The sequence below is a fragment of the Hippopotamus amphibius genome, chromosome 4 (assembly GCF_030028045.1).
Source record: "Hippopotamus amphibius kiboko isolate mHipAmp2 chromosome 4, mHipAmp2.hap2, whole genome shotgun sequence".
Lineage (NCBI taxonomy): Eukaryota > Metazoa > Chordata > Mammalia > Artiodactyla > Hippopotamidae > Hippopotamus > Hippopotamus amphibius.
Window position 1 is genome coordinate 34,255,010 of NC_080189.1, and position 24,127 is coordinate 34,279,136.

At 35.4% G+C, this 24,127-nt stretch overlaps 1 protein-coding gene across 3 annotated transcripts in view; it reads right to left on the bottom strand.

Moving 5' to 3' along the window:
- The window catches only part of MET (MET proto-oncogene, receptor tyrosine kinase), a 114,709-nt gene that overhangs the window by 18,467 nt on the left and 72,115 nt on the right, over nucleotides 1-24,127 (bottom strand). For all 3 annotated transcript variants that reach the window (XM_057731236.1, XM_057731235.1, XM_057731237.1), the window contains 11 exons: nucleotides 22,662-22,822; nucleotides 19,941-20,043; nucleotides 19,693-19,829; nucleotides 18,859-19,020; nucleotides 17,981-18,080; nucleotides 14,206-14,424; nucleotides 8,004-8,150; nucleotides 6,168-6,324; nucleotides 5,832-5,972; nucleotides 2,475-2,705; nucleotides 475-555 (listed from right to left, as the gene is read on the bottom strand). In XM_057731236.1, coding sequence (XP_057587219.1) covers nucleotides 475-555; nucleotides 2,475-2,705; nucleotides 5,832-5,972; nucleotides 6,168-6,324; nucleotides 8,004-8,150; nucleotides 14,206-14,424; nucleotides 17,981-18,080; nucleotides 18,859-19,020; nucleotides 19,693-19,829; nucleotides 19,941-20,043; nucleotides 22,662-22,822 — 1,639 coding nt within the window. The remainder of the gene's footprint in view (nucleotides 1-474; nucleotides 556-2,474; nucleotides 2,706-5,831; nucleotides 5,973-6,167; nucleotides 6,325-8,003; nucleotides 8,151-14,205; nucleotides 14,425-17,980; nucleotides 18,081-18,858; nucleotides 19,021-19,692; nucleotides 19,830-19,940; nucleotides 20,044-22,661; nucleotides 22,823-24,127) is intronic.

Sequence of the window (24,127 nt, forward strand, 5' to 3'; positions counted from 1 at the left end):
GAGGTATTATTACCACATTTACAATTTTTCAGTTTTCTGCTAGCATATTTTTCTCCTGTTTGTCTTATTTCATTTTTTATCTTTTTGATGAAAGCTGTGGTTAATAAATAATTATAGTAATGCCTCCGGGTAAAATGAGTCATTATTATTGTATGTGCCAACATGCTTCCAATAGTTTCCATAAATGTCACTTGCAAAACAAATATTATAAGCCAAACATATTTAAATGATACTAGCCTCATCCAAGAACCTCATTTCTCCTTCATTCTTACTTATGAGGGCTCTGAGGGATAATCTCTGAGGAAATATTTCAATAAGAATTTAGATCAAACAAATTTTCAGGATTAGATCCATAATTCCAGCAGTCACTGATTTTTCCACAAGGAGAAGGGTAAATCAACACTTTATTATGAACTATTTATTAGTTTGCAAACCACAAAAGTGTACTCCACTGTTAAGTAAAATATAACTTACTATTCAAGGATTTCACAGCACAGTGAATTTTCTTATCATCATTATCCAGCAAGGTCCCATGATATACACACCCAAAATGTCCTACATGAAAGAGGGAGCTTGGTTAGTGCCGCATGACTTTTAATTGTGCAATATTATTTATTAAGCTCTTCATGACCTTCATTTCCTTTTTTTCCCTACATGGCAAAAAAGTGCGTTGTTTCTTATGCTTTTGATTAACAACACCACTATTTGTGTGTATTTGTGAAATATGCAGATGTAATATATTTCACCCAAAGATATAAGCAATATGATTATTTAATACATGGTAAAATATTTAGGTGATGTGACTGTTATTAAAGGTTAACATAATAAAATATTCATCCACAGTGGAACCACTGAAAACAGGATTAACATCTGCCTCATAAAAGAAACATTATTTTTAAGGATCAAGTAACATCTTTTAAATATGAAAATAAAGTTTTACCCACATGAAGAAATGCAATAAAATAAGCTCCCTATATTCCAATAAACTGAAATGAAATAAAAATGTCACCATCAGAAATAAGATTAGCATTATAGAATAAGGATTTCCCCCATTAGTCACCGGTTAATATGTAATCCAGGTTGGCAGAAACTGAAAGGCGATCGCGTAAATGAAGCAAATTCACTCTGAGTCATTTCATCTAGTTCTCTCTGGTTTTAGCCACATCACTTTCCCAGTGGTAGCCTTTCATCCAGTTGCAGTAATTTTCCCCAGAGGTGCCAAATGTCTGATAGCTAAGTCATTAATTAATTTGTCCAGCTGGCCAAGACGCCCTGAGTGCCTAGCATGTGAGTGTTGGGCATCAGTCTACCCTCTTGTAATGCAAAGATGAATAAATAAAATCTATGCTCTTGAGGGCGCACATTCCACTGGGGAAAGCATATAAATAATAGTTAATATTTATAGAATCATTCAGATTATTACTTTTTAAGAGATATAATTGCCATTTTTAGCATCTTTCATGATAAAATACTAATTTTACAATATGTAGAATTAGAACATAATTACTGAAGCCACACACTCTAAAACTGGTACAATTACGGGGATTTATAGGCTGATAAAAGAACTATATATTACTCTGATGTAAAACATGTTTGTTAACAGTGAAGCTGCTATTTGGGAAGGGGAGCATGCTAAAGATTAAAATCTGGAGTATGTGATACAGGAATGTGTTGATGCTATCACAGGAAAATGAGGAGGCCTTGTGAACATATGAGAGAAATTGTCCCATCAGTTTCTTCTGCATCCTGCTGGCTGATGTCTGTGCTACCTCTTGCAGCACATATTGAATAAAAGGGATCAGACGCCATTTAGTATTAAAGGTAAAAGCTTTTTAGAGAAAAAGGGAAGAGTGGAGTTCATTTCCTGGCTTCTGGTTGGTTTCTTTTCCTGCTCAATATTTCCTCAAATGCTATATGCTAGCTGTTATTGCTGCTCTGGCTGGCTTATTACAAATATTCATTCCTCTTTGTATAAAGAAATTGGAGTGCACTGTAGAGATGATGTATGTTGCTTCAGATCAAGGGAAGGCTATAAATTCCCTGTCTTCTGATGTTGTCTAGCAATGTACAAACTGTTATAAACCAGGACTTCATAGAGGTAGTCACTATTTCCAGGGTAAAGAAAGATTGGAAGGAGATAACGAGTAAAAATATTGGAACTTAACAGAATGATTTTTAGAAGGAAGTAAAAGGCACCTTTCAAGAAATTATAACTCATATGAAAAAGGTGAGGAAGGAATGTGATTTATTTCTAATCAGTTTGGGAGATTATCACGTTGTCTCCATGCACAGGGGCAAATCCCCATGAATGTGACTTGCAGGGCTGTATTTCTGCAGAACAGAAATCAAGTGCACTTGTTATCACCGATGTGTCAGTTGCTTTCACTATTGTCTAATTCCTAATCTGCAAAGGCAGAAGATAAAATGCTTACTGGAAAATCGTGGTTAACAAAAAGCTGAGTGGAAATACTTACCTCTTCCTATGACTTCATTGAAATGCACAATAAGGCTGCTGGGCCCAATCACTACGTGCTGAACTGCCTGGACCAGCTCTGGATTTAGAGCACTGAGGTCAATGTGGACGGTATTTTGCAGTAATGGACTGGATATATCAGAGTCCCCACTAGTTAAGATGGGGGATAGGTCTGTCAGAGGATACTGCACTTGTCTGCATGACCCATTCTGAGATGAGTTAGGAAACTGGTCTGCAAGATAAAGCAAAATTATTAGAAACAATAGTGACACCTCACTTAGCAGGAACTGTAACAGGGGTAGCAAGTTGAATTAATAACAAAACTGAATTTTAAACTTAAATTTAAAGAAATGATGGTTGTATCATTGAATGAGGCTAGGAAAAATCTTTAACAAGGAATTAGTTTAATAAAATGATAAACTGCGAAAAAATAGGTGTGTGTGTGTGTTTAAAAAACATTTATTCACTTTCTTATAAGTATATTAAGTAGTAACTTTGAAAGCTTTTTTTTTTCCTCTTCATTTCGTTAGACATTTCTCTTTTTATATATAGCAAAAAGCTAAGCTCGTGGTTTGTTTTTTAATATACTCGAGGGGGGGGGAGTCAAGGAAGGGAGGAAATACGGGTATATGTGTATAAAAACAGATGTTTGAACCTGGTGTACCCCCCCCCAAAAAAAAAAAAAAAAAAAGAATGGAAAAGTAGTCAAAAGTAGTCAAGCAACTGCCTTGTCTGACAAAACTTCAACTCAACTATAAGAAAATGAAAAAAAGATGCCATTTGAGAGACGTGTTCATTAATGGTATTAATTAGTATTGCTCAAAACCTATGTGGATTCATGGCCAAAGAAAAATATGTATAGTGAAATATTTTCTCGCTCTCTCTCTTTCTCTCTCTAAATACACACATACACACAAACGATTAGAAATACATAATGGCTAAAATTTCAGAACTGAAAGCTTTTTACATTCGTGGTAAGTTCTCCATCCTGTGGTGATGGCAGCAGATCTAGTGTTATCACTGTTTAGAGAGAGCAGATTAGAATTGGGTTAGTGTGCCATTCTCATTGCTTAGTTGAGGGCACTTGGAAAGGGATCAGATCAGCATTCCTTGTCAGCTGATCTTTATAACCAAAACTCTGTAAGAGCCTCAGACAAGGTTCCCTTTTGCTAGGTGAAACTTTTCCATTTCAGGGGTAGGGAATTGTAGGGCTGAGAATATATTTCTTAATGCCAAATAGGGCAGAGAAGCCACCAGTTGCTTTGCGCTTTCCAATGGGAATCCAAACATGTCAAGGAGAGGGCATTATATCAGTAGCAACTGACATGAAGATAAACTAGGCTGGATATTGAAATGTATTAGTATATAAAACAGGGAGAGGGGAGAGGCTTATGTGGGGGGTCCCCATCAGCACCAAAAGAAAATATTGTTTGTTTGCAAATAAGCAGGAAAATCAAAACTTAAGAGAGGGGCATAAAAAGAAAATCGATGGTACCCTGACTATTTCTAAGCCCACTTAAACATGTTTAGTATTTGCCACATTGGACAGTTTGGTTAATACATCAATTAGCCCAGAGCAGTAAATCTCAACAGTGGTTCCAGAAAAGCTTTAGGACCACCCCAGTAGTTACAGTAATTGCTAGCTGGAAATGAGACAGATGCAACCTTAAAGGAAGGAAGTAGAACATCAAGGGAATGCTTGAGATGTTGGATGGGTGGAGGAAGGAGGAAGCCTAGTTAGGTGTCTGTTCCTTTAATCCCAGAGTCAGTGTTTCCAAACCTTTCCTAGGGGATGGAAATACAGATGAGCCTCTCTAAATTCAGTTCCTTTGCCTTAACTTCTCAAACCTTTGCTCCTAGAGATCAGGATTCTAAATTCTCAGAGGTGCAAAGATCAAGGGAAATCCTTGATGAGGCACAGGAAAAAAATCCTCTGGCATAGAAACTGTACCAACCTTTGGGTTAAGTTTAAACACGCAAACAAACCAATTTAAACCATCAATGTATGATTCTGGTCTGACACAGAGAGAATTCTAGGTCTGCATGAAAGACTGATAAGGAGGCTGCCCCACCACACACAGAGAGAGAAGCTCTGTAGGTGCCTCTTTATTAGGTGCTTGTTGTGCATTTCCTCATTCTTCTCTCTGGATAGCCTTCTTTGCTTGTTTTATTTTTCCATGTCTCCAAGGAGTAAGTTCAATGTAGGAAAGAGGATGAAACAAGTTTCTTAGCAATGATGAAGTTGAAGAAAGATTAAGTATGCTTTTTTTAAAAAAAAAATTACTTGTGAATTTTAAAGATCTCAAATTAGAGCCATTAAATGTGAATGTAAAATAATAAATAGATCTAAATTTCAAAACTATAAACTGGATTTGATTTGTTCATGTTGTTAAGGGCTTCGATTCTTAAAGGTGAATGGAGTCATGTGGGAAAAGACAATATTAACTGTGTCTATACAACATCTCTATAGAACTAACATAAACCTGAAAAAGTAAGAGGCAGTATGTGTTGAAAAAGTTAAAATGTTAAGTGCCTCATTGCTCTTGTACTTGTTTTGATGAGCAACTTCTAAGTTTTGCAGTATCTTCAACCGTCTGTGACTCATTTTATTTGTCCAATGGTAAATATTCAACCAGGGAAATGCTTGTACTTGACTCACGTCCTGTAACTTCTAAAGATAATGGAGCAGATACAATACAGACATTTTGCTTTTACCAGGAGATTTTAAATAAAACAATGTTAAATGCTCTGGCTAATCTGACAGTTATTATGCCTAATGTTCTGCAAAACAGATGATGTTAACCCTCCTTTTTAAATAGCATAATTGAAGGTTTTTATTGGATAAGACTCAAAATACATTCAAGTCCTGGGATGCTGTGGGTAAAAGGTTGAGTACTAACAGTTCACTGAGAATCCTTCAAAGCAGTGCTAAAGGTATAATTTAAATGTGTGAGGATCAACAGGTAAAAAAATGTAGCAGTACCAACTTCTATTTCAATAAACATAAGTTTTGTATCTTAACTCTTCCTGGGTTGTTAAAGAGAGCTTCACAATTTATTAGCATTGCACTCAGATGATAAACACCTTATCATTGCTCAAGTGGTTTTAAAATGAACCTTTTTATGAGAACAGAGCTTAAAGACTCTAAACGTCTCATATAATATATAAACGAGTTCATTTTAAAATAAGAGCCATGTAACTCTGTGTCAAATTAAATACTTTTTTGGCCAAGGAAGAGGTGAACACTTCTTTTATACTTTTACACAAGTATAAAGGCAAAACCCAAAATAAACAACAATGCCACAACCCCCTGAGGTGTACGTATAGGTATTTCTCAGAACAATAAACTGAGGTATACCTTCTGGAAAAGTAGCTCGGTAGTCTACAGATTCATTTGAAACCATTTCTGTAGTTGGGCTTACACTTCGGGCACTTACAAGCCTATCCAAATGAGGAGTGTGTACTCTTGCATCATAGCGAACTAATTCACGGCCCAGATCTTAAAACAGAGAGAGAGAGAGAGAAAGAGTTCGTTAAAGACTTGGCTATCAGTCACTTTGACCCAGTGACCAGAACTCATAGGTTTTATGGATTGCATAAGACCACACACATGAATCTATGACAATTTTAAACTGTAATGACTGTATTCTTAAGGAAACTCCTTTAAAACAAACAATAACAACAAAAAATGCACCTTTAATTTGCTTTCTCTTTTTCAGCCACAGGAAAAACCCGAGTAATAATAAGAGTATTACTGATATTGAGACAACACCAGCGATCAATCCTGTGAAATTCTGAGCTGGTTGAACTATTACTTTCCCAAGGATGGTTGAAGAAATTGCTTGCTTCCACTAAAAATAACAAATGAAAAGTCAGAATTTAGCCGTGATAGATACAAAGTACACTACACAGTTGAAATACAGTCTCTCTGGGCTCAAAATACTACCTGGTTATTACTGTTCTAGAAGTGGCATAATTGCCTTCAGAGTATTCAGACATTCCTCAATTTTGGTTCAGTGTTCAAATAATTAGGGGCTACTAATCGCTGAAGTACTTATGCGATGCTTAGCTGTTTGTACTTGTAACTAGGTATTAGGGGTTAAAAGATAAAGATCAGTCTCCGACCTTGAGGAACTGAAGTATAAAAGGGAGACAAACAAAAAATAAATGATTATAGTACAGTATCATATGTAGTGCAGAAGTATGAACATATACTAAGAAACAGAGACAATAGGACATTAATGCTGTCCTGGAGGGTAGGGTAGAGGGCACAGGAGACTACCCATAAGAAGTAAATAATCATATTATTATCATGGGATAATAAAGTCTCAATGTTTTCATTTCAGTTTTGATACAGAGAAGAAGTCTGATGTTCCTTCCAGCTCTAATGGTATGCTTTTTAGGATTTATGGTCCTTCTGAATTCCAAACTCTGAGCTTATGGTTCAGCCTTCTTTGATTTTTAAAGTTTTTCATACATTCCCATTTCATAACTTTTTGGAAAACTCAGGAACCCTTTAAAAATCACACATTCTTGGATAAACAAAATGTGGTATATCTATACAGTGGAATATTGTTCAGCCTTAAAAAGGAATGAAGTTCTGACACATGCTACAACATGGATGAACCTTGAAAACATGCTAAGTAGAATAAGCCAGACACAAAACGACAAATATTGTATGATTTCACTTATATGAAATGTCTAGAATAGGTAAATTCATAAAGACAGAAAGTAGATTAGAGCTGGGGAAGAGGAGGGACTATGACAGTATTATTGAAAGGTTCCGTTTAGGGTGATGGAAAAGTTTTGGGATTAGACAGTGGTGACAGTTGCACAACACTGTGAATGTAATTAATGCTACTGAGTTGTACACTAAAAATGATTAAAATGGCAACTTTTATGTTATATGCATTTTACCATAATTTAAAAAATTAATAATGTAATATACCTAAAACCATTGACCTGTACACTTTAATGTGTAAACTGTATGGCATGTGAGTTAATCTCAACGAAGCTGTTAAAAAAAAGAATGAAAAAAAATCACTCACTCTGGTTTCTAGTTATCTGATTTAACTGTTTACATGAAAGAAGTTACTGTAAAATAGTCTAATTCTTATTTTACTTCATCCAGTGCATACATATTCCGTTACTTATGGGTCAATACATTTGAGATCACTGTGGTGGGCAGTGGTGTGCTGGCTCTGGCCTCCTGGGGAGGTGAGAGGTGGGGGAAGGGCACTATGAATGTGTCCTTATCCCTCCCGAGAATTACAGCAAATTTTGGCAAGAGTGTGGCATGATGGAGAAGAGTGTGGCCAGGAAGGACTTTTGAGATCTACCCTTTGAAGCTTGGGAAGGAGACAGTGCAACAGAAACTCACTATTTCTAAAATAACAACTAAGAATCAAGGCTGAGCTGATGAGCTAAAGCCAACAGACAAATGAGCTTTAATGATTTATTTTAAGTCTGCCAGTGACATAATTACGCTGGCATCTTTATTTACATCATGAGAGGAAAGCAGGAATCCCACCTCTATATTTAGTTCGCTGTTCAATTTCAGCAGGTCATTGGGGACCGTACATAAAACGGCTTCAGAATGTGAGTGTATATTCTCACAGCTCTTATTTCCAACTTTTAACACTTCACCTTTAACTGCTTCAGGGTCAATATCGTTTCCCTGGAAGAAAAAGAAAGGAGCTTGTTAACACTTCACAATTTCGCAGAAATGCAAACAATTGTGAAGGAATATAAATACACTGCAAACACAGGCCATATTGTTTACCAAGGCACATGATTTTCTGACACTCATTTTCATGGGGATTTGGATGGTTGAAAGAGAGCATGATCATTTCAGGGTACTAATTAGTCAGGAATCATAGCATCTAGCTTTTCCATCAAATTGGATTTTAGAGAAAAGGAGAGAGATTCTTGGTATACCCTCACATCAAATGATGTCTTATTCATATTCACCTTAATGCTTTCAGGGGGTATTGATGGTTGGCAAAAGGGAAACAATTTAGAGATTCAGTTGTCGAGCTGCCTAATGCAGGGATACTCAGCTTCGGTTTCACTTTTAGAATCACACTGAGGGCTTTATATAAAATATTGTGTCTGGGTCCCATCTTCAAAGATTTTGATGTAATGGATCTACATCAATGTATTCCTTTTGTGTTTGAGTTGGGCAATTTCTTTTCATCCTTTTTGCATAGTTGAATCCTATACAAAAATGAATCCATTTTTAAAGAAATTCCTGTAAGATGCCGTATGACCCTCATTATGATTTGAGAGCATGATTACATTATTTTGAACAATTATATAGGTACATGAAGACTTTAAAAACATTATTCAATTTGACATATTTAGTTAACTGAAGTTACCATTAGGCATTTAAAACATCACTGTTTTGTTGAAGAAACCAATAGTTAGCCTTGGGAAAAAGTGAAAACAGAGGTACAATTTCTCATATGAAGACTTAATGAGTATGGTTATTTATTAAAAAGCCATTACTTTGAGGAGAGAGATATCAAAACATATTAGTATTTTTCTTAGGGACAAAGAGCAGCCTAACAACTACAGTATTGCTACTTTGTTTCCCACTTTGTTTTACATGATCTTTAATGCTTGGCAAACTAGTTTTACATACATTGTCTCATATGGATCTCAACAGATTGCTAGGTCAGATACTATTCTCGGAAAAGAAGTTGGAAGACAATATTTCTTTCTTACATGAATTTGGAGTTTTAAAAAATAGGTATAGACAAACTCTATCCTTATGATATTTCTAGAGGCAGTATGTGTACTCCATTGAACCAGGTCAGCTGCACAGGGCAAGTCAGCCTAGAAGCTCATAAATCTAACAGGTCACCTTGGGGCTTCAAATGACAACTTGTTGGTTAGGACTGAGGAGGGCTAAGGCACTGGCTCACATGTTGAAGGGGATTCAGGGAATGACAAAGGAAAGAGATTAAAGAGCTGGAGGGCTTGATTTATGAGGGAATGACTAAAATGTGTCTTGCTTGCTTAGATAATGACGAAGGCTGGGCGAAGGGATGAACATACTGCATTTCCAGTACTCCATCTTTTAGGCTCAGGTTTGCCTAGGATGTTGCATAAAAGCTTCTCTAAAACAAAAACAGATCACAAAGCTGAACAATGAAACCCCTTTTCATTTGTGCCTACTAAGAAACGCACGATAATTAGTGACTTACATAAGAAATTAATATCAGCTTTGTATGTATAGTGATTATTTTAAAAGTCTACAATCCAAGATATTAAAGAAGTGATATTGGAAGCCCACTACTATATAACAGAAGGGTCCAAATCAGGAAAAAAACAGAAAAGGTAAGGCTAGTTTTTGTCATTTGAAATAAGCATAGATTTATCGAGCTATAGAAACAATGTGTATGTTTAGAAATTTTATTTACTTTTATTATTTAATATTAGCTATTATTAAATAGTAGAACATATTTACAAAATTGGATTAGTTCTTTAGTCATTAAAATGGTAATATATAAGTTTTTAAATAAAGCAAAATAAAAGGAGCTTTCTGGTCTTTAATCCCCTACACACAGAAAGCAATTTAGACTTATAATCATCTCATTTTATCCTGTAAAGACCTTTTCCTGAAGTAGGTATTATTGTCATTCCTGTTTTACACATTGAGAACAAAGATTCAAAGGCAACCTGGTCATGAAGTAAATCAATTCCATTTGATACAAAATTGACTTACCTTCTACTACTGTGTTAGACAAAATGCTAGTTACTGAGAATATAAAGATGAGTAAGAGTTTCTTCCTCTCACTGTAATGTTAAAATGAATGTATTTCTAAAGTGAAAAACTATTACTCCCAATGTGTCATATCAGAGTGTCCCTTGTCCCTTTCCTCTGTAACCCTGGCCAGGTATGACATGTTTCTATCTAGGACTCAGGGCTGGGAACCCATGTCTGAACTGGTTACAGAGCAGAGCAGATAGGAGTGCAAGTGGGTAGGATTTGAAAAATAGCATTATAACAGGAGGGGTCTTATAAGTTTTCATGCGCCAGGTGAGTCTGGCAAAGTCAGTTAAGGCCATGGTGGGGACGGTAGTAGAACTCAGCCAGGCCATGGTCCAGGGAGGCTGGCAGCAGAAAATCAGTGAGGTGGTGGTGGAGGGACATTTACACTTTATCCAGAGGATATGAGCCCTCTCAGCTTGAGAACTAGGCCAAAGAACCACCACAGAAAGCTTTAAAACTAAGTCCATTGGACATTAATAGGCAATTGGGGAAAAAAGTTCCCAGATCATTTGAGAAAACCTGGGTGAACCAAAATTAAACTGGTTTCTTCACTGGCTACTTGGGGCACTGGGATACCACAGGTGCTGTCTATGTGCCCTGGAATATGGTTTTTTTTCCCTCCACAGAATGTATATTAAAGTTTCTAGCACAGGGATATACAGTTGAATACAGTTGACCCCTGAATTACGTGGGGATTAGCAGCTCTGACCCCTACGAAGTTGAAAATCCACGTATAACTTCACAGTCAGCCTGTAGCATGTATTTATTGAAAAAATCAGGTCTTGACACTGGGTCAGATGACCTCTAAGAAGAGAGTCCTTCATTTCCACCCTGTCTGGAGACAGAACAGGTCTCACAGTGGTTGTGAATATGGGTTTGGGCCTATAATTGCAGGTACGTTCGTCAGAAGTGGGAGGAAGACAAACTCTGGTCAGCTCTGGGCAGCAGGCAGACTGAATTAGCTCAGAACTACTGTCCCTTCCAGATCCTTCTGATGCCCAGACAGAAGGTCTCTAACTGAGCTCCCAACCCTTGTTCTTATGCCCCTAGTATCACAGCCCGAGTCTCTGTTACCTGACTTAGCTGATCTTCCCGCTGCTTTTCCTGCTTTAGCCAACTTCTCCAAGCTGGACTTCTGAAGCATCTCTACCACCAAGTATATCAATATGCTCCAGAATAAGAAGAAGCCCCAGGGCAGTGTCAGGCAGTCTTAGTTCCAGCATTAAATACTGTGCTTCTCTAGTTTTCATAAAATATGCTCATGATCAAAAAGTTATATAAGATAATTAGGGAAAAATACAAGGTTTCTTTTAACAGAATTGACTTTCAGATATTTGTAAAGTGTTTAGAGCTATTTCACTTAAAGAACTGTATAGATATCTACATACCACATGATAGAAAATTTCGCTATTATGAAAGGTATTTTCGTATACATGAAATGAAAGTTAATATGAAAAGCTTTGTAATGTAGTGGAAAGAAGACCAAATTTGGAATCAAGAAAATTGACTGTGAGCCCTAGTTATGCTGTTTGGAGACGCAAGGCAAATTACCTAATCTTTCTAAACCTCTGTTTACTTATCTATAAATGGGGATAATCATCACTGACCTCCCAACCTTACAGGTCCATATGAGTCTTAAATGAACAACATATGTCGAAGTACTGTGTTAACTAAAATTCCACACAAATGTGAGCTGTTGTTGACATGAACACCATGCCCTAACAGGTACTCCCAAAGAGATGTCTACTTCTGATGACCACTGTCCACAACTGGTGCCTAAGCCTTGGGTATAAACCACCTCCCACATTAATGGGGTTTCTGATTAGTCCTGAGGAATGACTGATCCCCAGTCTCTATTATGTTCTCTTGATCCAAACTTGGCTGAACCTCTTGGCCATGGTGTAATTATTGGGCCAACTACTGACTAAGGCAATTCTCACAGCTAGGGCTGGAAACTATCACAATCTCTTTTTAGCCAAGGAATTCTTGTATGCATAGCTGCTTGAGGAGCACGAACTCTTGCTGGCAATAAGAAGCAAATCTCACTCTAAACACAATTCTCTCCATAGTGCTTTCACTGATGGAACACAAACATATTTCACATTCATGTTTTGAATGGTAATTGAACAAACACAACATGAAATAAAATGGCACCCTTTCTTTTGATAAAAACAGATCTTTTCTCTTCTTCTCTTCTTTTCTGTTGCTTTATGTTCCCTTGTTTCTGCCCTCAGAGAGGCAGAGGTTTTAATGTGATCAACTTTAGAAACTGATAGAGGGTTAAACTGCTGTCACAAAGATTCTGTTATATCTTAGATTTCCTCTTACACATATGTAGAATGGAATATGGGAGAAGATTGAATCATGACACCAAAATAGTTCCCCTAAACTGTTCCTTTTTTCTCCAGATTGCCACTCTGTGACATGACAGGTGCTAGACCTTTATTAGAGAAAAGAATCATTCTGTACATAGGCAAGAAAAGAAAGTCTCTGTGTCTGTTTCCAGAGACCTCCTGGGCCAGGTTGGGAACAACACTGAAAGGCTGAGGATGATGTCAAATTGTATTTTTCTTGGTCCAACAATTTTGTAGGACATTGAATAACGGGTATGTAATTTACAGAAAAAGGAGTTTTCTCCTCCATATAAGACTGCTTGAAAGGGTAGATAAAGAACCATTTTTCTCTAATCCTTCCATCATAGATACAGGAATAGAAAAATAGAGTTTATCTGGGTGTAAAAATATTTGCAAATAAACCTTTGTTTTCATCAAGAAAAACCAAATGGAATCTTTCAAATGGCAAACACAGTAATTGTTGAAAGCAAAAGGCCACACTAGATTAATGTTATTGAAAAAAAAAGTGATAAAAGCTCTTTCTCCCTTTCTAAAACTAATTAAAGAAGCAGATGAAAGAACTTTGCTATGGTAAACATGCTGTTCATTGAAGCAGGCTTCCATTTAATTTCATGCTGGGCTTGCTTAATTATTGTACAAAACACAATTGTGAGGTTACTAAACTTGTATGTGTGTGAATGTGTACATGGGTTTGGCTGTAGATAAAATCTTGTTGAAAAAGAAGAAAAATTTTAGTAGAAACATATTCTTACGTAGGGATGATCTATAGGAATTTATATTACATCTAAACAAAGATTATCCTATTACTTTGTGTTTGTTCATATTTGCATTCAGGCTATCTTTCAGGGGGAAAATTCTGCATGTCTAAAACAGCACGTTGAAGGATAAGTATTTTGCTGTTTCTAGAGACTGGGGCTGTAGATAATTAGTTTTGATCATTTTGCTTCGTTTACTACTATTTGAAGTAAAAAAGACCAAAGCAACATAAAAGAGTTGTATTCTAGTCTTTGTTCTGCCATGATTTGATCACTTGTCAAACCACTTAGCCTCTCTGGGTTTTCGTATTCTCTGTTTGCAACAGGCTGGGTTAGAAAAGATGATTTGTTATTATCGAATCCAATTATATTTTGAGGCTAATATATTCCTGAGGTAGAGGAAATCCAGCTCCATTTATAAATTAGCTTAGAGATGACCACACCCAGATATAAAATTTCAAGTATTAGAAAGCAGTACAGAACTACAGTTGATGCGTTTACTTCCATGACTTTTACCTTTTATCTTATAATAAGCACATTTAGGTGTTCAGGGAAATGTTATATATTTGCAGAATAATGCGTCATAGGCAACTTACTTAATGGATTTACATCCCATATTTACTACTTTTTAATACATACACAAGAAAGAGTTTTTAAATGCTTCATTAAAAAGTCCATTATTATACATACCTTTTAGTCTTATGCCAAAAACATTTGTTTTTCAGAGCTTAGGTATTTGCTGATTAGTATAAGATAATGACCAAATACAACAATTTTATTCACATAGCTTTCAAGTCAACTAAGGGCAAGTTGATGATTTAAGAGAGCACTTTAAGCATTTCTTACCTTAATTTCCAGTACATTTTCAATGCCCATTGAGATCATCACTGGCTTTTCAAAAGGCTTAAACACAGGATTATGTACATAAATGAGATCAAAGTATTTGGAATGGATCCCATCTAACATGAAAAAGACTTTGGTTTTCAGGGGGAGTTGTAGGTTCAGCTGTTGTAGTGAAGGAGTTGTACAGCAGATTATCTCTGAATTAGAGCGATGCTGACATGCCTATAGTAAGACACAATTATCCACTGTAAACAGAACACAGCTTGACAACATCAATAGCAACTCTCACATTTCACTGTTTCAGCAATCAATTGAAAATATACATTTTTTGGAAAAAATCTCCATTTAACTTTCTAATGTTGAAGAACATATTTCTGGAAATATGACAGATGTACAATTATCTAAACAACCCAGTCTTAAAGGAGCTACAAAGCTTCACTTGCTGGGAAGAAGTACGCTAGTCTATCTGAAGCTGTCTCTTTCCCCCATCACTTTATTTTCCTTAAGAAGACAGGACAGTCACCTGGAGGGTGGCTGTTTATGAAACAGCTATTGCAGAGTGGGAGCTGAACTTTGTGCAATTAAAGGCCTTATTGGCATCCTAGCTTTAAATCAAACTGTGAGAATCAGGGCAAAGCCTTTACTTGGAAACTCAGTTTCCTCATTTAGGAATTAAGGCTAAAATGTTATTCACAGTGGAATAATACATGGTAAAGTGCTTTGTTAACTGCCAAGCACCATCTGGTTCACACTATAATTAACTACGTAGTAAGGTCATCATATTAGTGTGTTTTAAGCTATCAATTACTGAGTGCCAGGTTCTGTGCAAAATACTTTACAAGGTTGGCCTCATTTAATTCTCACAATAATCCTGTGAGGTAGGTGCTATGATTACATACATATTACAGATGAAGAAACTGAGCTTTTCGAGCTGATGTCATCAGACCAGGTCACACAGCTCTGCGTGGCAAAATAGGGAACATAAATCCTAGGCCACTGGCTCTGAAATTCATATAACTCTCATGCTGTACAGCTTCTTGTTCACTCTGTATTCTATATTGGTAAATCTTTTCCCATCCTCTCTATTTTACAAAGCTCTGCTATTGTTATTTCATGCCCTTTCATCTCTCATTTCAAATCCTCCCCTTGGTAATTCTGATTTATAGAAGTTTGGAAAATGTGGTTTCCTCTTGATTGTGCTTAGACTAAACCAGCAACACAAAGTGGCACATTTAAGGTTAAATGGTTGCATTTTTTCCCCCAAGGAAAAGACAAACAAGCAACAACATCCCTTAGATTTCCTTTTCTTTGACAAGTAAAGCTGAAGATAAAACAATTAGTTATGTCCACAATAGAAAAAAGATTCAGGATATACATAAAAAGCACAAACAAAATTGGATATTTGATATTCTCTTTTAAAAATAATTTAAAAAATTACCCTACATTAAAAAATGTGTGCTATAAGCAGACAAAGAAAACCGATACACAGATATAATATAAAAAAATATTCTTTAGTTTTGTATCAAATCCATATTATAATGCTAAAAGCTACTTATTCTATCATCTTGAAACAAGGAAATGAACAATTTTACTGCTATTACAATAATTATCTATATAACAAGAAATGTGAAAACTATACAATAAACTTCCGGCTTCTGGGACATAATGCATATTAACAAATTAATATGTATTTTGTTAAGAAGGTGATTAGTATTCTTATTTTAAAAGATTTGAGTTTGTTAGACCGAAAATTTACTGTGGCTGGATCCGTATATCTAAATCAGACCTGACCAAGAGTTTTTATCTGTTAAATAATGAATGGGTTCAATTCATCATGGTCAGCTTCAAATTCTATCAGAAGCAGGGAACATGGGGTTCTCTTTATGAGGTTTTTCACAAACAATAGTCAAATAGACCCACTGAATTTTTCATTCCTGTCCAATTTGAATGCATTGTTCTATTGTACTAATATGTTTGCGGCTAAAATAACAAAAGTTTACATTTTCAGATATATAAACAGATAAGATTTTAATCTTCTACCATTGTTTGAATCTTCCTTGCCACATATAGGAGGTTTTTCATAACTATTTGATTACAAACGAATGAATAATGCTGCTGAGGGAGAATACTTAGCCGTTATTTTAATAACGTAGGCTTGGTGTGAATTAGATAAACTAATAATTTCTCAGACTTCTACTTTAAAAAAGTCACATGCCAACACCAAAGAGGGCTACTGTTATTTTTATAAGTTAATGAAAAATTGCTATTCCTGGTTGTGGAGAACTGATGCCCTTTAAATTAATAGTGGTGGTATTCTAACTTTGTTTGTGGCCGTGTGCAGGGATTGGTTTCAAAGCTCTCTACTTCATACGGTGACTCCCTGGAGTACAATCTCTCAGGAATATTATAAAAATCTAATAATACCCTTTAGAGGTGATGCAATGTGGCTGATTGAGAAGGTCAAGAAAAATCTCATTTGAGATGACCTTATTGTTTGGTGATTTGGCTTGACATTTTTAGCCCCAAATTGGTTTTTGTAATTAAAGCACACTGTGGCCTTAGCCTTCAAGAAATATTGGATGGGAATCCAAAAGGAAGTGCTGTAATTCAATCTATTACCTCCCCAATCAAGACCCTGCTTGAGACGGGGCACTTATAACTTTCATTCTAAGTTGTGTGTACAAGTCCAACTAAATTATGGATATTTTATATCAGAGAAAAACAACAAAAATATAAAATCTTTGTAAACAACTCCAAACTTCCTAAGGTCTAAAGTAAAACTACCACTTTAATGTGACCCCCAAAATTTGTTAGAGCACAAAATAGGTCAATCACTTTTAAGGAGGAATTCAGTTAATTCATTATGATTGACTTTGCAAATAAAAGGTGGAGAAATACCAAACGACATACACACTCTAGGACATAAGTATTCTAACGCTCTTTCTCATTATTTAATAACGTGCTAACAAAGGGACAAGAGGAACGGTAAGAAGAAGGGATGTGTAAAAAACATTGTGCCACTTAGGAAGACAAGGATGCTATGGCAAGATTAGAGGCTTTACCTAAAGGTTTTATTAGAGCACAAGGGTTGATGATCTATGGGGCATTAAAAAAAAGGGGATAGGGAAATGCTGTGGACCGAATGTTTGCATCCTCCCCAAATTCATGTTAGAACCCTAATCCCCAATGTGATGGTATTTGGAAATGGGGCCGTTAGGAGGTAAGTAGGTCATGAAAGTGAAGTTCTCACGATGGAGTTAGTGCCCCCATAAGAAGAGACACAAGACAGCTCACTTTCTTTTTCTTTCTCCTCCATGTGAGGATACAATGAGAACATAATCATCTGCAAACCAGAAAGCAGCCACTCCCCAGACAGCCAATCTGCTGGCACCCTGGTCTTGATTTTCCCAGCCTCAGAACTGTGAGAAATAAATGTCTGGTGTGTAAGCCATCCAGTCTATGGTATTTTTGTTATAGCTGTTTGGACTGACTGAGACAGGGAATGATGTGGTTTGCATTTGTACTGACTGTCTTTAAAAAACACTGCCTCAAGCTGATAATCATTATTTTTGTCTAAACATTATGTGTGTGTGTTTATGATGTTAGCCTGAGGCTAGATACTTTTAATTGTTGAATAAAAAATACTATTTGACCTACGCTGCAAGGAAGATAACTAAGAAACATTAAAGGCAAACTGAAATGTCTCTGATACCCTGAAAGCCAGTAGTAGAAGCAGACACGCTGAGCTCTAAGCAGAACTATCATTCAAAGGACTTACCACTGTAAAGTTCCTTCCTGCTTCATGCACATTTATCACCATCCTCAGGATACTAACTGAATTCAGGTTTTTTCCAACACCTGTTATTGTGCTCCCACCACTGGCAAAATAAAATAGAAAAATAGCAATATTGAGAGGTTCTTTCTCTATAAAGTATTTTAAGAGAGAAATTAAAATAAATTACATGTAGTGACTGCAAGTTATAGCCACAGCCAAAGTCAAATGAAAGTTCAGTGGTAACTTTTCTTTGGAAATAACTTATTTAACTTGAAAGTATTTTAAAAATTCATTTCATAAACTGAAGAAATGCACTTTTCTTTTCATTCACCAAATATGCAAAAGAAATACTTTTTCCAGTCTGAAAAAAATACAAAGAAAAATGAAATTAACTTTTGTTGCTAGACTGATAGAATTAACAGAAACAACGCAGATTGAATTGGTTCCAATGAGATATTGATTCAGAGGGAGTCTGGTATAGGGAAAAGCTGTGTGTAAAGTAGGCAGGGCAAAAAAAAAAAAAAAAGTAGGCAGGGCAAAAATACACTTAAGAATTAAGAGAAAAAGGTGATTTCACTTTTAGGCACTAAGGTTAGTATAGAATTAAAATGTTTATAAGTGCATAAATACTATGATGTCCAGTTAAATTGTTTTAATGAAATCTATTTAGAATAGGATAAAATGGCATGAACTAGCACTGATAAAGTCAAATTGTACTCAGAACCGGAATGTAGTTTTCACTCCTGAATTGGAAAGGTAACCTTCAAAAGAAATGCAACAGTATCAAATCCAGAGATAAAATTGTCTTCCTTTTGACAACTTGACAGCCAATTATTCTCAAGTTCATTATTTTCTTATACCAATCAGAAGCTTTTACTTACCTAATAAAAGATTTGGTGGGGTGTATTTCATAGACAACGGGGTCTTCCCAGTAAATGAAGCTGTTCATCTCTCGGTTGGCTAAGTCAATTTTCAATTTAATAGGAAACTCAGTTGGAGTGCTTTGGGCTGGGGTATAGCATTCGAGAATACTATCTGAAACACTGAATTAAAAAAATTAAGAGAATGGACCTTAGTTATTAGAGACACATATATATTAGAATTACAATTAGAAATCAAAAGAACATCAGTCAATGGCTCCTAAATAAGAACTTCCTCATGTGGTCTAGAAAAAAGTTCTTTCTAATGTAGGGTGTTTATATTTGACTGTATCCCAAATTTAGCTTTGTTGTAGGCAAGCCATTCTTGACTTAAAAATATTTGGGATTTCAAGAAATTTTTAAAGTATCCCTTTGGTACTTGATTAAACCGAGCTCTCCCAACTCTAAGAAGCAGAAACTTCCTAAGCTAATCTGCCTCATGCTTCTCACCTCCCCAAAGTGATTTGATCTAATTGTAAATCTTGATGGAAATGTTTATTTTAATTTATTGTCAATTACCAGACTCTCACAGCTTATAGCATAGATGGGATACCAAGTATAACAATAAAGAAGGTGGATGGGAAGACAAAACTTAAAAGTGGAATTAATAAGCCATAAGGGAAGGGTAGAAAAATCAAGGAGTAGATGGATTTGGGAAGGAGGAAGTTTTGTAAGATGGAGAGTAAACAAATAAACATCTTGATTCTTCTCCACAAAAGAATAATCTTTTCTTGATTTGTTAAGTACAGATACTAATTCAACTTGACTGATGCAACAAAAAATGAACTACAACACCTTTTTAAAGTACATGTTTTTCCACCAATTGAAATGTGTCTAGAATTTCCACTGTTTAGGTGCTTTCCACTTAATGTAAGTAAAGTGCCACCAGTTTTAGGACCATAACTTGGAGAAATACTTGTTATTAAAGGATCCTGAATAAGAGATAAAAACAAAACAAAATAACTTGTTAATTTTATAACTCTAAGTAGATTAAGTAATAATTAAATATCCTAGTTCATGGGAAAATTAATGCCTAAACTTACCACATAGGAAAATGCACTGTATTGTACTGTCCCTCGACTGTTTGAAATAACTACGGACATATTGAAATGTTCACTCATTGCAGGACCAACTGTGCATTTCAACCTGAAAAAACCAAAGTTTTATATGTTATAAATCCAAAGGCATTTTCTGGGTTGGCTTGTTTTATATTAAATAGTGAGCTGACTATTCTAGATAGCAAGCAGAGTTTCTAGGTAAGCATTAGGATTGAAAATTGTATAATTCTATTTCTGTACTAGTATGCTAAACTTTATATTGACTGTCTTGTATTATTCATACAGACAAAAAAGGAAATGTTAAATCTCATCAATGTGGACCTCACCAACTGAAAAGTTCATAATAATCTAAATCTAATCCTGTATAATTATAGGCATAATGTTTGGCATACTTAAAGAAATAGTATTTCAATAGCATATGAAACAATGGCCTGATTACAACTCTTCTTTAAAGTATGTCAAAAGATACATTTCTATGGTTACACATGTTTAAGTTACTTAAAAAATAGTGAAATTGTGATAGGCTTTCCACAGAATTATTTTTGAATTAATAATCTTATTACAATCCTAAAAAAGTATAAATATAATTTGTTTTATTAAATAACTTTTAAAAAAAGAGGATGAATTATGTTTTTATAGGCTCTCATTTATAATGCAATGAGTAAGAACTTACAAGGGGGATTTCTAGAATGAATTTGTTTTGCCGTTAAGCTAAACAAGTATGACATTAACTGATGTTTTGGCTTCAGTAAAATGAGTAGATTTAGATCACTGTATAACCCTGGCAGGAATTCTACTACGTATAAAATAACCACTTGAAAGAATAGGTCCAACTATAAAACTTTAAATGTTTGGTTATTGTTACTACATAACTAAAAATTTCTGGGTTCTCTGTTCATTATGGGATTCAGATGTTATAGAAGTTACATGTAGAATACAGTAGAACAGGCACAGGTCTTGAATCAAGAGAGCTGAGTTGAAATCCTGTTCAGCTCTTTACTCTTTGGATTACCGCTGCTAGTCTACACTCCACCTTTCTGAACTTTGGTTACCATCTTTGTAAAATAGGGATAACACTGCTATTTCCCAAGATTTGGGAATGGCTAAATGAGATACACTCCTTCCATTACAGTGCCAATAAATATCAGTTAAATACAAATTTGAACTCATCAAGAACAAGTCTCAAAAGTGTGATTCAGCTGCTTCACTACATTTCTGAGGTTTAGAAAGTGAATTTTTTTTAAATGCTACTTTAAAAAATTTATTATTTTTTTATTGCTTTTGTGAAATGTATGCTAATTATATTGTAATGTGCAGAAGAAAATCTTTTTATAGCCTCAAGAATACAAGAAACAAACAAAAAAAGTAAGTAGGTATCAACAGATAGATAATCAATAAAAGGCTTGCAATTATAAAAATATATTACAATACTATGAGTTCAGTAAGAAAAACAATGTAAAATTTCCACTTTTAAATACACATGAATCACATAATTTTTTTTCTTTTTTTCTATTTATTGAAGTGATTGACAAAATTGCATATATTTGGGTTGTGCCATATGAAGGTTTTTTACAGATGTAAAAAATGATGATTTAATATATACACATTGTGAATGATTACCATAGTCAAGTTAACTAAGCTATCTGTCACCTCACAGTTTCTTTGTTTTTAATATTGTGAAGTATTTTATTTTTTAAATATTTTTAAATTTTTAAATTTTTTTATACATCTTTATTGGAGTATAATTGCTTTACAATGTTGTTAGTTTCTGTTGTACAACAAAGTGAATCAGCTATATTTATACATATATCCCCATATTCCCTCCCTACCCCACCCCTGTAGTTCGTCACAAAGCTGATATCCCTGTGCTCTGCAGCAGCTTCCCACTAGCTGTCTATTTTACATTTGGTAGTGTATATTTGTCAATGCTACTGTCTCACTATGTTCTAATACCCACCTCCCCCATCCTCAGTCCGTTCTTTATGTCTGCATTTTTATTCCTCCCCTGTCACTAGGTTCATCAGTACCGTTTTTCTAAATTCCATATATATGCGTTAGCATACAGTATTTGTTTTTCTCATTCTGACTTACTTCACTCTGTATGACAAACTCTAGGTCCATCCACCTCACTAAAAATAAACTCAATTTCGTTCCTTTTTATGGCTGAGTAATAGTCCATTGTATGTATGTGCCACATCTTTATCCATTCATCTGTCAATGGACATTTAGGTTGCTTTCATGCCCTGACTATTGTAAACAGTGCTGCAATGAACATTGTGGTACATGTATCTTTTTGAGTTATGGTTTAGAAAGTGAATTTAGGAGAGGGTCCATATTGAGCTATTTTTATAGAAAAAGCTATTGGATACTCTCTTTATTTGAAGACTTTAAGAATGGAATGATCCCAAACAGTGCTACTCTTTCAAATCTACCTAGACAATTTCTCAAGAGTTGTTACAAAAATTGTTGAAAAACTCCCAGATGTTAGATTCTTTTCTTCACCTGAGTAATGTCACCTTTCTCCCTCCTTAATCCTGGTGGGTAAATAATTTTAAAAACAAAACAAAACAAATTCACAAGGGGAGTGATGGGCCAAGACCCTTTTTAACTCAAGAGATGGGCATTTGGGGTGAGTTTTACAAGATTCTTTCAAAAACAAAACCTGTTTTCCAACCACACCCTGGCCGAGCGTTTTCAAGTCCTTACATGTTTGTCGTGCTCTCACTTAAGGTCAAGGTGCAGCTTTCATTTCCAAGGAGAACTTTAGTTTTCTTCAAGTCAAATTTATTATTCCTTCTGAATCCAAAGTCCCAGCCACATACAGTCAGCGTCGTCCCTCCTTCAAGGGGGGCACTAGTTGGAAAAACCTATAAGGACAATATAGAACTTAAAAAAACCAGTATATTATTATCTTTCATACGTGTGGAAAACAAACAAATGAACAAAATATGTATCCTCAAAGAGTCTGAAATCCTTACTTTCTCCCATTATCTAAAAAAATTGAATTTTACTATAGGAAAAAGGCTCACAAAATTTCAGAGAATCTGGAACAAACATTAAAACTATCTGACAGGCTGATGAAACAAGCTGTTTTCAGGAGATCCAGAGATGGGAGAGAGAGCAGATTCAGCCTGGGGGTGCAGTGGGGGGTGGGGATGAAGGGTCTTCCTGGGCTGGAGTAGACATACTTTGGGCCCAGACTTTTACATGCTTATAACCCCTTCATGGGCTTCCAGGCTGAACTCTGATCAAAACTCCTTCATAGGCCCTAAAAGCCAAGCACTAATATACGCCTTGCTCTGTGTACCAGCTGGGTGTGTGCTACATTCATGTTGCTATGGTATTCCCCACCCAGAGGAGAAACTCACACAGTAAATATACCACTTTCTGTACTCAGTGTTTTCACAGTTGCATTTAGCAGCTATCATAATATCAACCACATAGATGGTATTCAATATATATCTGCCATTCATTCATTCATTATTTATTTATAAATCATCTAGTATGTGCCAGGCATCAACGAATGAATATTCCTTTATACTTAATTCACATTTATTACTAATGCGCCATTTTTATTTTTTCTTTAAATATGGTCACTATTTGATATATACCAGCTGGTTAGCTGACAAGCTAAAAATGATGTAATGTTTAATATATTCAATATATTATTTCTATTAGAAGTAGATAAAAACAGAATTGGAGAGAGCCCCACATGTGATCTGTATTGTAGCAATGTTTCTAATTATCTCCCTTGGCATCAATGTACATCTCATTTCTAGGATTGACTCTTTTTCCTCAGGCTCAATATTGAATAAGTAATAGGTTCCTTTTATTATTGCAGGCTCATCTTTGGTGTATTAAAAGTAAAACCTGAATTCATTAATAAAAATTTGGCAACTGTGATGTAAGATAGCATTAGACTCTTACAAAGTCTGTATTCTTAGGCTAAAACTATTAAAACAAAACAAATTTCCATGTTAAAAATAATCTTCTCCTCAGCAGCTTTGTGACAATTGAGAAAGGAAATGCTCTTTTGGGGGGACATATTGTAAATTGTGCTGTAAAGTACAATGGTGGGAAAACACGGCACCGCTACAGGGGCAACTCAAAAACCAGTAAAGGTATTTGTTAAAGACAAATTAGTGAAAGTGTAAAAGTGATTCTTTTACAAT